At 36.5% G+C, this 12,678-nt stretch overlaps 1 protein-coding gene across 5 annotated transcripts in view; it reads left to right on the top strand.

Annotated features, from left to right (window-relative positions):
• The window catches only part of LOC145662718 (eukaryotic translation initiation factor 2-alpha kinase 1-like), a 242,736-nt gene that overhangs the window by 186,267 nt on the left and 43,791 nt on the right, over positions 1–12,678 (top strand). For 4 of the 5 annotated variants that reach the window (XM_081728576.1, XM_081728575.1, XM_081728573.1 and 1 more), the window contains one exon: positions 970–1,104. In XM_081728576.1, coding sequence (XP_081584702.1) covers positions 970–1,104 — 135 coding nt within the window. Of the gene's footprint in view, positions 1–969; positions 1,108–12,678 lie in introns of those variants that run through there. The other variant, XM_081728577.1, reaches the window with a different exon arrangement.

Here is a 12,678-nt window from a genome sequence, read left to right as displayed (position 1 = left end):
TGCAAGAAGTGCATCATGAAACCAAATAGATAAAGATGAGGTTGCGTATGATCTAATCTATTAGCCGCATATGAAAGAATTATCCAAATCCTTCATACATGACTTCTTATAGAGGCTTTGTCAAATTGTAGGACTCCCGTTTGGTTCTCTTTTGGTTCGTAGCAATAGTAAAGAACACCGTGTGTTCACTTTAGCTTGTCGTTATGTGAAACCCCATCGAGTGCACATATCACATCTCCCAGAACAGAATTCGTAAAATCCAATACATAATTTACGTGGTTTAGGTGTCAAATTTGAGACTCAGTTGTTTCAAATCTAACCAAAACCACTGGTTTCCTATATCAAGGTGATGAAGGAAGATCAGCTTCTCATAATTACTTACGTTGAATCGCCAAAACTTGTTACTGTCTATATATTTTTTGATCATTCTTGACAGAAGAGCGACCTAACAGTTAATTTGCTCTGGAGTAATCTGGAAAACTATTCAGAATAGCTCAGAGTGAAAAAATTTGAAAGTTGAACATCCTTTGTTAGTGGAAGAAATACTCGTTTCAGATTTGTCTTCAATATGGTGGAACGGGAACTGCTAGTTACTGGTCTCTACATCTTGACTTTAACAAGACTAAGTCTTTAACCTGGATTTCTTTCTTGTTTAAATTTATTTATGATATTTATCGATTCATCGTCCCTTTCAGTTTCTCAAGCAAAATTTTACTGCTATTTTTCGTTTGAGCCTTACTTCCAATAATGACGTTAAGAACAGCCAGTAAGAAACACATAACCCCATTAGTTTTGCCTTTAATGTTGTTATGGTTTTATGCCTGAGAAGGAAATAAATGAAATACCTGTCTGATAAGAGAAGTGTGGGATGATTTTATGATCTGTACTAAGTGAATTTTGCTGCACATTCATCACTGTTGAAGGTTAGCATTAATTCTCGATTATGAACGCTTGTACTATTTCTTTCAGAGTGATATGTATAGTCTAGGGATAATCCTTCTTGAACTGGTTTACCCTATGAAATCGGCGATGGAAAAGAGCAAAATTATAACTGATCTCCATTTAAGAAGGCTTCCTACGGATTTGAATGAAATTCCACAGTTGGTGAGTGAGTAGTTTCTAACCAATAGTTAAGCATTTACATGGAACATCCGTTAGAAAATGATAAACAGACACTTATTCAATGGAATTGTATTTAAAACACTAATGCTTTTCTTTGTTCATATTATTTTAAAAGTAATTGATAAATTTATAATGTATTTGTTTATATCAATGAATTTACCTGATAAACACTTCTTTCACTACTTCTGATGTTCTCTGTCAATATTATAGTAAACTCTTAGACTATACCAAATTGTGTAAATAAGTCTCTGACAAGTAAACTGCAGCAGACTGGTACATGCTGTTCACGGTCTCAGTGAATCTTAAAATAAATCATACTCATATAATAAAGAGATCAGAAAAATAGAGCAAATGCGCTGATAGACCCCAGTTACTTGGCGGACTGTTGGTGCGCCTTAAGCAGTTGCTAGTTTAAGCTGTTTGGTGTAGATGTTCAGATGTGTTTTGTGTGTGTTTTGTATAAAAACCTTTTATTTTTTCATTAAGGTAAAATCAGGTGTTTGTAATCTTATTAGATAGCAAGTAATACAACATTGTGTCGGTGTTGGATACAAAAATGCTAAGCAAAACTTCAACACAAATACATAGAATAGCCCAAAGCAAATCAAAAGTACAATATACAAATGCTCCTAACTACAAAGTGCGAAGACAAAAACATTGTACTTTCCCAAATATAGACAGCTGTGTAAATTGTGATACAAAGGATGAACTAGTGAAAGTGCTGTTAATGAATATCAAAGATCTTCAAGGTGAAATAAAAAATTTAAAGATGGCCAACGCTCTCTCACTTGATACTACACTCTGGAAGTTGTAAAGCGAAGCACAAAAGTGTCACGCCATCCATCCTCAGTGACAGTTTTTTTCTAAGACTACAAAAGAGGCAACTTTACAATGAGTAATATTGTTGAACCAATATTACAACAAACCACATATCAGGAAAATAAAACAAGTACATAAACAAAACAGTGACCCAGAAAAACAGTAAAAAGAAGGGCAAAAGTAGTGTGTATATTGATATCGTAACTGAAATATGCAATTTCAAAATCCCAAAAATTTACAATGATTAGTCAAGAAGAAACAAACAGAAAAAAAGGTAGATCAGATACAAAATGCAAAATTTAGAGAGAAAGCACGACAATAAATATACAGAGTGGCCCAAAAGTAGGTATAGAGACCAGCATCGATCAAGTATGACATTTTAATTTATTAATATAATGAATTTGGTTTGTTCCGAGATTAAGGTATAAATGAAAATAAACTAAGAACAAATAAGAAAGAAACTAAATCAATACTTGTACGGATAACAATAAGTAAATGATATAAAATGTCATGACCGATCAGTACGGGACTGTATACCTACTTTTGGGCCATCTCTGTACATATTCGGATAGCCATAGAAGAGGCATAGCTAGGAATTACGGGAGAGGATAGCATCTATTTAGGTTTATGGTCAAGTTAAACTTGGGGCTTTAAGCAGCGAAGTTCTAAAATATGTTTCGAATGTGAGTGAACGTGGCGAAACTGCGCTATTAATATGAGATGTAAATGACCTTGCCAATAACAATGGGGGAGTAATTTCTAAAATGCAAAGGTTATTTGAAGGCAACTCAAGTGGTAAGTTCATTGTAATGTCGATACCTCATCATCATGACTTACTAGGGAAGCACTTGAAGTGGCACGCGAGGATTTGCGTATGTTGTATATCGTTGGAAAGTACCGAGTACACTTCACAGGTGAAATATATTGCTTGAATGGGGCCTGTAGGGGCGTGGCGACCATTTGAAGTTCAGAACAAGGCACGCTCCGAAACACCAGAATACGTGGACAAAGTTGCTAGCTATGATGTAATTGTTTTGAGACGTGGTATATATGGGTTTAAAAGGTAGCTGAATACGAATCCGACATCAAATGTTTACAAATCAAAATGACGGATCCAACATGGTGGAAACAAGCTATGGATATGAAATTAAGTATATAGAGATATTCAACGTCGCTATGTATGAATCAGATACCAAAAGTGCAAAATACACTTCTATGGAACTGAAAGCGGGTACGTAGAGGTTTTCTTTGCCACTGAGTACGAATTCAATGTTAAAAGTGCAAAATGCAATATGACGGATCCAATGTGGTGGACGCAAAATGCAAAAAATATGTACAGAACGAACATATGTGATTCTTACACATGTGGTAGAAAAATACCTATAGTACATAACGGTTCAAGTAGGGGGCAGGTGATGTTTTACAATGAACAGGAAGCGTATTTTGCTATACAATCATGCCAAAATTGAGACATGGAATGCAGGACAGGTTTTGTAGCGCACATAAAAGACTTATACGAACAGATTGTAATCGTAGACAATAATACCAATTCCCTCCTCCGCCTCCGAAGAGATACGCGCGGATCGGCGTGTGTTATATGTCGTTGGAAAGCTCTCACTGAGTACACTTTACATCTATACCACCTCGCTTGAATGGCGCCTGTAGGGTACGCTGCAGATACCATTTGAAGATCCGAACAATGACAGTGAAAAGTGCGCATTGGAGTTTAAAACATAGTTATGCTTCCACAAGTGTCTTTCCGGTTTCATATTATGTCGTGTACACTTGGGAGCCGTACATATGACAAATGTCCACTCTCATGAGTAGGGATGGTACTGACACCGAGACTAATCTCGGTCTCGTCGCTAATTCAGGACCGAGATGTGCTTTTCCAAATCGAGATAGAGCCCAGACTCGTCTCGATACAGATATATTCATTCTGTACTTTTGCATTTTTGTCTGCCATATTGGATCCGTTATATCGCATTTTGTACTTTTGACATTGGATTCGAACTCCGCAATCACGAAAACCTCTACCTACCCATTTCAGTTCCATAGCAGTGTTTTGTCCGCCATTTTGAATTTTACAATTTTGGTGTCTGATTCATACATAGCGACGTCGAATATCTCAATATACCCAATTTCAGGTCTATAGCTTGTTCATTGTAGTTTGTATCCGCCATGTTAGATCCGCCATTTTGATTTGTAAACATTTGATGTCAGATACGTATTCAGCTACTTTTTAAACCTAATACATATACACCACGCTTCAAAACAGTTACATCATAGCTTCCTGCTTTGCCCACATTTTCTAGTGTTTCGGATTGTGCCTTATTATGAACTTCAAATGGTCGCCACGCCCCCTACAGGCTCAATTCAAGCGAGATATTTCACATGTAAAGTGTACTCGGTGTGACCTTTTCTAACAATACATAACACATGCAGATCCCCGCGTACTACTTCAAGTACTTCCCTAGTTAATAGGAACTCTTGTAAGAATGAGGAAGTGACAAAAACCAATGTTAAATTCTTACACTTTGTATGAAATTTCAAAATGTATACTTCTTGGATATAAGAAAACTAAACAGAGAGCTACACTATTCATGGGTTACACGTAAATAGTAAAGGGAAAAATCAGTTATCGTTGTTAATTTGGTATATCATTCTAACTGAGGTGTGTTCGCAAATAGTGGAACGAAAAGCTATTCCTCTATCTTAGTTAGATCAGGGAAACTAGTTAAGTATTCTGAATCTGAAGAATACTTTGATCTAATTCAGAATATTCCGACTAAAATTAGAAACAATATATTTATAATAGAAGAATTTCATGTTGTCCGTTTGAACAAAGAAGCGAAAATAATATGGAAATAAATTTGAATAGTAAAGTGTAAAACAAGAAGAACGTTCAATACAGAAAACTACTACAAAAAGTGAAGAAATATCACTAAATATCCTTTACTTAAATGTTCAAGCTATTGAGAAACTAGATTTTGAAAGTATTCTTAACGAATGACACTGCTATAATAATAATAATAATAATAATAATAATAATAATAATAATAATAATAATAATAATAATAATAATAATAATAATAATAATAATAATAATAATAATAATTTGACACAGGAACAAAACAAACCGTTTCTGGAAGATAATTTGGCCCTGAATCCAAATTAAATTGCAGAATTTCTCCATCGGCCTCAGTTTTCATGTGAAAGTGGTTTTTGTGCATGCCTATGGCAGCTTACGTATTATATGTATTTGCCATAAAGACATGGTCTCACAACAATGGTTTCTTACATAAAGTTTTTAAAAATTGGTATTTGTACACGAAGGAATCAAAAGAATGAGCAGCATAGAAGTAAGTAAAAATTAAGAAACTTACTTTAAAATGTTTTCTACTCGATTTCCTGCGAAACTTTGCCTCAGGAAGTCCCGTCGTAAGGTCTAGCAATAGTCAGACAACCTTGCTGCACTCCACTTCCCTTGATAATACTTTTCTATTTAAGTAATATCCTGGTGAAAGCGTTCACCATGTTCATCACTACTGACACCAGGGTTATCCGGGAAGAAGTCCAAAGGGTCCTTCAGGAAATGCAGTTTAAGTGACATGTTACATCCCATATGGTGATATGATCTCACTAGTTCATGTAATATCGCCATAATTCTCAGCCGTATGGTTGCCTAAAATGTTCTTGCACACACTTACAGAGGACAGCCATGCCATTTTCTCAACATCACTCAACAAGTCAACAAAATTCTCATCGTTCATTAATTCCCGAATTTGCGGTCCTACAAATATTCCATCTTTTATTTTAGCATCACTGATCTTTGGGAAGTTCTGTCGCAAGTAAGGTAAGTGCACCAATAGCTGACACTTTAAGAATGCATTTCTAAATGTAATGCTTTGGTTTGTAAATAAAACAACATAGGAAAATTATGCCTTTAGTAACTGAAAGGTTTAAGTTTAAGGAATGGTTTTCAATTGATATAAGACCTTCAGATAAACATATATGAGTTACCGAAATTTATATGGAACACAACCCACTTGTACCAGTTGCTGACACGCAGAAAATACCAATGATCCAATACCTGACATAGTAATGTACCAAAAGCTGACAGTACAATGAAATCATATATTAGTAAGAATAACATCACGTATTCTTTTAAAATATAGGTTAAACAGAAGTAACAGATTTATAATAGGTAGAATATGCTTTTTGTTTAGTATTTATTCAAATATATCCATTTAAAATTTCAAGACATTTCTTACCTTTTGTTAACGCGATAATTCTCAATTTCTTCTATCAGATATGCCCCCAACTTGGAATCAAATCAGATTTAGGTGAATTGATTTTTTTTTCAATATGTCTTCATATGCATTAAATAGCTTGTCTTTAACTTTCGGCCAACACCAGCCATATCTAGTCTTTAGCGTAACTTTGACGAAAGCTTCGTTTTGCTTAGTCTTCAAAATTCTTCCTGGAAAATATTCACTTTTATATTATAATATATTTCTTCCACTATGCCGATGTTGCGACTGAAACTATTTTCTCTCTCCTACTCTTTAAGGTAGGCGTGATTGTATGATGCGGCTAAAATAAAGATCTTTTAAATGGCGAGAGAATTAATAGTATCAGTACTTTTCTTTGCTCCCTGTTCATGGTTAGGAACGTCAGTTTCTGTAGTTTTCGAAGTCCTTGGAACTGAAAACATAGTTTCACTTCTATTTTGATGAGTAGAAGTTTTAGTTACTTCTGCAACTTGTTCTTGCGTACAAACGTGTGTTCCTGTAATTTCCAAAGTGCTTGAAATTGATATATTAGTAGTGTCATTCGTATTTTGTTGAGTAGATATTTCATCTCTAACTTGTTTGTTGTCTATTCTGGGTGCAGAAACGTGTCTGCTACACGTCTCTGCATCCATAGGAGGAAAAGATTTTTATCTTCTATGTTGCGTAAAAGCGTGCCATCACAATCGGAGATTTCTTTTAACTTTCTCAGTACAAATTCTTTGCTTTAGGAAACACAAGAATTAATTTATGTGGCCGTGACGAGTTTCATTGGAGAGATTTCCGGAAGATATCTCTCAAGTTGTTTCTCCTTTCCTGAACTTTTGATAGTCTATAAAATATTATCAGCGTTAAATGCGTAGAGACCGCATGCTCTGAATCCATTTTGTATTGCAGTAGGAGTTATTGACATTTTCATTGTATTTTTCCAAAAGAGGTGCAAAGTCTTCATTTCTTAGCTTTCTACCGTCATGTTTGATTCTCCACTGATGCACACCACATTTCCAAGCGCTCTTGAGTGGATGGAAAACTGAAACATCCATCGGTTGAAGAACATGAGTGGAACTCGGATACAAAGCTACAAGCACAATACCATTGTTACTACAAAAAGTGCTTAGAAGCTCAGTGAGATGCTATGCATGACAGAGCTTTGATATTTGACTTTTCAAGCCATGGTTGAAACACATTAGTCATATATTCATAAAATGTCTCTACTGTCATCCAACCTACTCAGATCTACTAATACCCCAATTCTTAGGCATTGAATTAGCTACAGAAGCTGGTATTCGTTTGCAACTCTCGAGCTCCTCCGTGGCTAAGCGGTTAGCATACGCGCATTTGGCGTGGGAGACCCGGGTTCGATTCCCGGCGGGAGCTCATGTGGTTCGGATTCCACGTTAATCAGTAGGTCCACGTCTCATATAGCCTCGCTGCTGAAAGGGACGTTAAACTCAAAATCAAGTCAAGTCGTTTGCAACTCTATACAACCATCGGGGGAGCCAAAATACATGCACTAGTTGTAATCAGCATTGTAATCATACATTCTTTTTCATCATTGCTTGCATGTGTTTATAGTTTTTTCTTCCATACGAACTAACACCTTATTTCCTTTCGGAAACGAAAAGGATTCAGTCTCGCCTGCGTTAAGAATTCTGGATGGATCTTAAGGTGCCTGGATAAAATACCGCACTCTCGGCTGTTCACACACCTCGGCTCATCTGGTTTCCAACTACAGGAGAAAGTGCCACTATCTATCTGTGTTCGTTCTAATCAATGAAAAGTTAAAAAGAAGCAGATCACGAATTTTTATTTTGTCTTAAATATGTTTCAGAACAACCACATTTTTTCTGTAAAATGATGTTTGCATCATTGCGTTGCTCAAATCCATTGAAAATGTTTGTCAGGTCTTGGTACAAAACAGTATTTTGCTGCTCTAATAAGTGACAACCCCTGTCAGCTTTTGGACCGAGACATCCAAATTTAGTGAAATTGATACCAGAAGACAAGTGTTACTTTCTCGTGTAAATTATGTATGAAATTCATAAATTAATGTCGTTATGCTGTTTACCAATGCCTGACATGCAGTGTCAGCTACTGGAATAACCCTACACAAAAGGACACCAATAACTGACACCCCCCTCCTGAAGCTTTAGAATTTGAAATTGAACAAAATTTTCCTCCCGTAATTCACTACACTGTTTCACCAACAGAATACATATTCAACTTGCTACTGAACTAGAAAAAAATCATAAATTAACATAAGAGTAACAAGGTAAGTAGGCTTACCGTTTTTCTTAAGAATTCTTCTCATTTTTGCATATTTCTTCACAGCACATAATTCAACTTTGTCATACTTCTATCAGTTGGCACGCAAATTAACCACGACTAAGCAAAATGTTGCTAAACCACCAAGAAAAGTGTGTGCGTTGAGAAATCTGTTAATGATCACAAATAACCTTATTGTGTTCAATTTAAGATAAAAGTGTCAGCTTTTGGAGCAGTGTCAGCTACTGGTGCACTTACCTTACTATCTGCACATGATTTTTGGTCCATACCTTTCACAAAGTGTTTGATAAGTCCCAATTTAATGTGCAGTGGAGGTAAATACACATAGGAGTGTTCGCCACATTTTTATGTCCACGCAGCAGTTCATTGCGAGCAGGCCATTTGTTTTCCACAATTGTGATTTTTCTGTCCTGCTATCCCACTCGCATGGAAAGAAGCAGTACTTTGTGTACCCCGGCTGCATGCCAAGCAGAATAGCAATTACGTTTAGATCTGTACAGATATTGCATTTGTATTTGTCATATTGGATAAGAGTGAGAAGCAGTTTAAAAATCTCATAAGTTTCCTTAACGTTAACTGCATGAGCAATCGGAACAGAAGGAAGTTTGTTCCCGTTGTAGAGAACTACTTTGAGACTCAATTTACTAAAATCTATGAACAGACACCACTCATTTACACTGTATGCATGATCAAGAGTCTCCACAACGGCAGGGGCGTCATTTCAGATTTTGCTTGGAGGGGGGAACCCCTTGATATAAGTAAAATTTCGCGTTTTTCACTGATTTACTTATTTTATTGATAAAATAAATCTCAAACTCAGGCAGAAGGGCAATTGTTCCTTCCTCCCCCTAAATGACGCCCCTACATAACGGATTCGATATTGTTCCAAAAAGCCACATCACCTTCCTTCGAAAAATATTAAGAAAAAACAGCATAGCGGTCACGAAAAACACATTTTTGCATCGGGAGAAAGAAGATTCCATCCTTTCAATCGCGAAGCTGAAAGCTCAGATTGCTCTTTAGACAAATTTAAATCACGAACAAGATCGTTGGGATCACCTTGTGTCAAAATGTATGGAGTATTTGATTCACAGGGCAATTCAAATGTTCTGTCAGAATGAGTGGTTCCCCCATCTTCTGAACCTTCTTCATGCTCATTACCGGATTCATCGTCACTCACTGTCACATTTTCTGTAGGCACTGGTGCCGGTAATTCCTCACTGGCATACAGGTCTCATAGCAGATGGTAAATTCTGATATTGCATACTCTTCTTTGTTTTCCACGTAATTCCAGCTATTTTTGTTGGACAAAAATAAGTTTATTGTGTGATCCGTTGGTTCCTGCAAAATCATGGGAATAGCGAACGGCATGTGTCGTGAACCTTTTGACCAGCCTGTCAGGAATCTAACATGTGTCAAGCAGCATATGTGGGGGGACCATTTCTTGTCTTGGTCGCCAACCTTACATCCGAAATAAAGTTCTTTACGAGTAGGGCAATTGTCGTTTTTGGCGACTTGAGAGTCACCTCTCTACAGATATAACAAAATGAATTTGCACTATTGACACAGGTACGAGGCATTTTCTTTTTCTGAATGACCACAACACTCAAATTTCACTACCCTAGAACATGCACCACTTCCCACGCTATCAAAACTCACAATGCTGTGACACAGGTGGCAAGAATCACAACGCAATTTTATGTGATTGAATATGACTCATCGGCAATGTTGCTAAACATCTAATCATTTCCTGGAGTGAGTTCCTTGACCTCAGGGGCATGCATCGGAATACCTTGCACTTTTCTCGATTTTATCTTACTTTCTCTCAACTTTATTTCAATCAATAAATCTGCAAGTTAATTAAAGGGTCTTTCCTAATAAGATAGTGAAATCGGCCTTGATCCAAATTGGGTCGCTGTTGACCCAAAAGGCTACCCTGGACCTAAAACTAGCTCAAAAAAAGTTTTGATCCACCACTCCCTCCCCTTACCGAATTATCGTATCATACATGCTCAAAATTGAATATTTTTAAATTTTGGTGGGGGTGATCGAAAAATTTTGAAAGTTTCACAGATTGTAGATACTATTTAGATGTAAATGTGCAATTTTTTTTATAAAACCATCGATGCGTATTTTTCTTTATTTTTTTTGCGTGTTGAAAATTTCAAAAAAATTGTAGGGAAAAAAATTGAGGGGGGGCTGACTTTTTGGTTAAAAATTTGTTATACCCTTAGGTACAATTATTTTTTCGGGGCCTGAAAGCGATGGCAACATTATCAGAAATAAATAAAACTGAAAACGTGTTTATCGCAGTTTTTCCACCATTTTATTGCCCTTAAGGTGAGGGCTCCTTCAAACAATCCTTTGCCAAACTTGACAATTTTCCTTTCTTTTGCATCCCTTCCGCTTCTGTTGTTCTTCGGCTGCTTAGATTGGGTCCATTTCGGAATAGAAACCCCAAATATATCTCCGTAACAGTGCTTCAACTTCAACGACTCTTGCACAACAAAGTTACACGCAGCTCGCGGTAGAGAGCGCCACTGTGTACAGCCAGTGAAGCAAGCACTGATAGATAACTGTTACGTTGAGCCGATGCGAGGTTTTTTGAGCCCGAAAAAACACGTTTGTTTTCAGTTTTATTTATTTTTGACAATGTTACCATCACTTTCAGGCCCCGAAAAAAATATATGTTGTACCGAAGGGTATAACAAATTTTTAACCAAAAAATCAGCGACGTCCCCCCCCCCCCAAAAAAAAAGAAATTTTTTCCTAGAATTTTTTGAAATTTTCAACACGCAAAAAAATAAAGAAAAATACGCATCGATGGTTTTAGTATCTACAATCTGTGAAACTTTCAAAATTTTTCGATCACCCCCACCAAAATTAAAAAATATTCAATTTTGAGCATGTATGATACGATAATTTGGTAAGGGGAGGGGGTGGGGGATCAATTTTTTTTTTTAGGTAGTTTTAGGTCAAGGGTAACCTTTTGGGTCAATAGCAACCCAATTTGGATCAAGGGCCGATTTCACTATCTTATTAGGAAAGACCCTTTAGCCATAGCAGAGTAAACCATATGCAGCGTTTTTACCAATATTTAAGGATTTCAATAAGGAAGGGATAGCATGTCACAAAAAAATTGAGCCCGATAGACAAAAACTGATCTCATTTTCGAATTTAGCACCCTCGACTTAGATTAGAACACTATTCAGATTCCTTGTGACAAAAACCTTGTTGACCAGTGTTATCAGACGAAGTAAATATTTTGTGTCTGTAAACACTGGCATCGAACTGATGAATTATCGGGACTTAATTTAAGCGGTTATTCATGAATGAATTCGATAACAGGAAAAACTTTAAACGTGGAGGTACATGTATCGTATTGGTAAAAAAACGGCCTCACCAAAATCCCAATTAAATTAAATATAACTCAGAAGATAATGCGTTGAATTAACTGTAGCAAAGCATAAGAACAGTAATCTGTTTATAGTGACACTAGCATTAATTACCCGCTTCGCTCGGTTAAATTAAGAAAAAATAGTAATATGTTCCGTTAGTCAGTCACTTTTTACCATTACTAAAGGGGTCTCTGATATCGGTCATTATCGATGATTTTTTTTCTTTTCCTTCATCCTCCCACGTGTTGCGTGGCTGAGTGTATTTGTAAAGGGCATAGGAAGTGTCACTGTTTATCACAATGACCCCGGAAACTATGGACTCTGCACTAATATCGGTCATTTTCGATGATTTATATATATATATATATATATATATATATACTTCCTCCTCCTCTCCAAGTTGCGGTGCTGACTGGATTTAAACGGAATCGGAAATGTCACTGTTCATCTTAGCGACACCAAAAACTATGAATTCGACACTAATATAGGTAATTTTTGATCATTTTTATGTATCTTCCCCCTCCTGTTTCCCAAGTTACGGTGCTAAATTTGGGCGTAAACGGGATCGGAAGTGTCATCGTTCAACTCACCGACCCCGAAAACTATACATTTTATACTAATACTGATCATTTCGATCATTTTTAATGCCTCTCCTCACCTCCTCCCCTAAGTTGCACCGTCCAAGTGATATGAGAAAAACATTTCAGGTCCGAACTTCACCTATGTTGAAAATTTGATCGAGATCGGTCGAGTGGTTCAAA

Source organism: Thermobia domestica, chromosome 10, assembly GCF_964235325.1.
Source record: "Thermobia domestica chromosome 10, izTheDome1.hap1.1, whole genome shotgun sequence".
In the NCBI taxonomy this organism is placed as follows: Eukaryota; Metazoa; Arthropoda; class Insecta; order Zygentoma; family Lepismatidae; genus Thermobia; species Thermobia domestica.
Note: the sequence above shows the minus strand (reverse complement) of the source record. Positions and strands in the feature narration are given on the sequence as shown.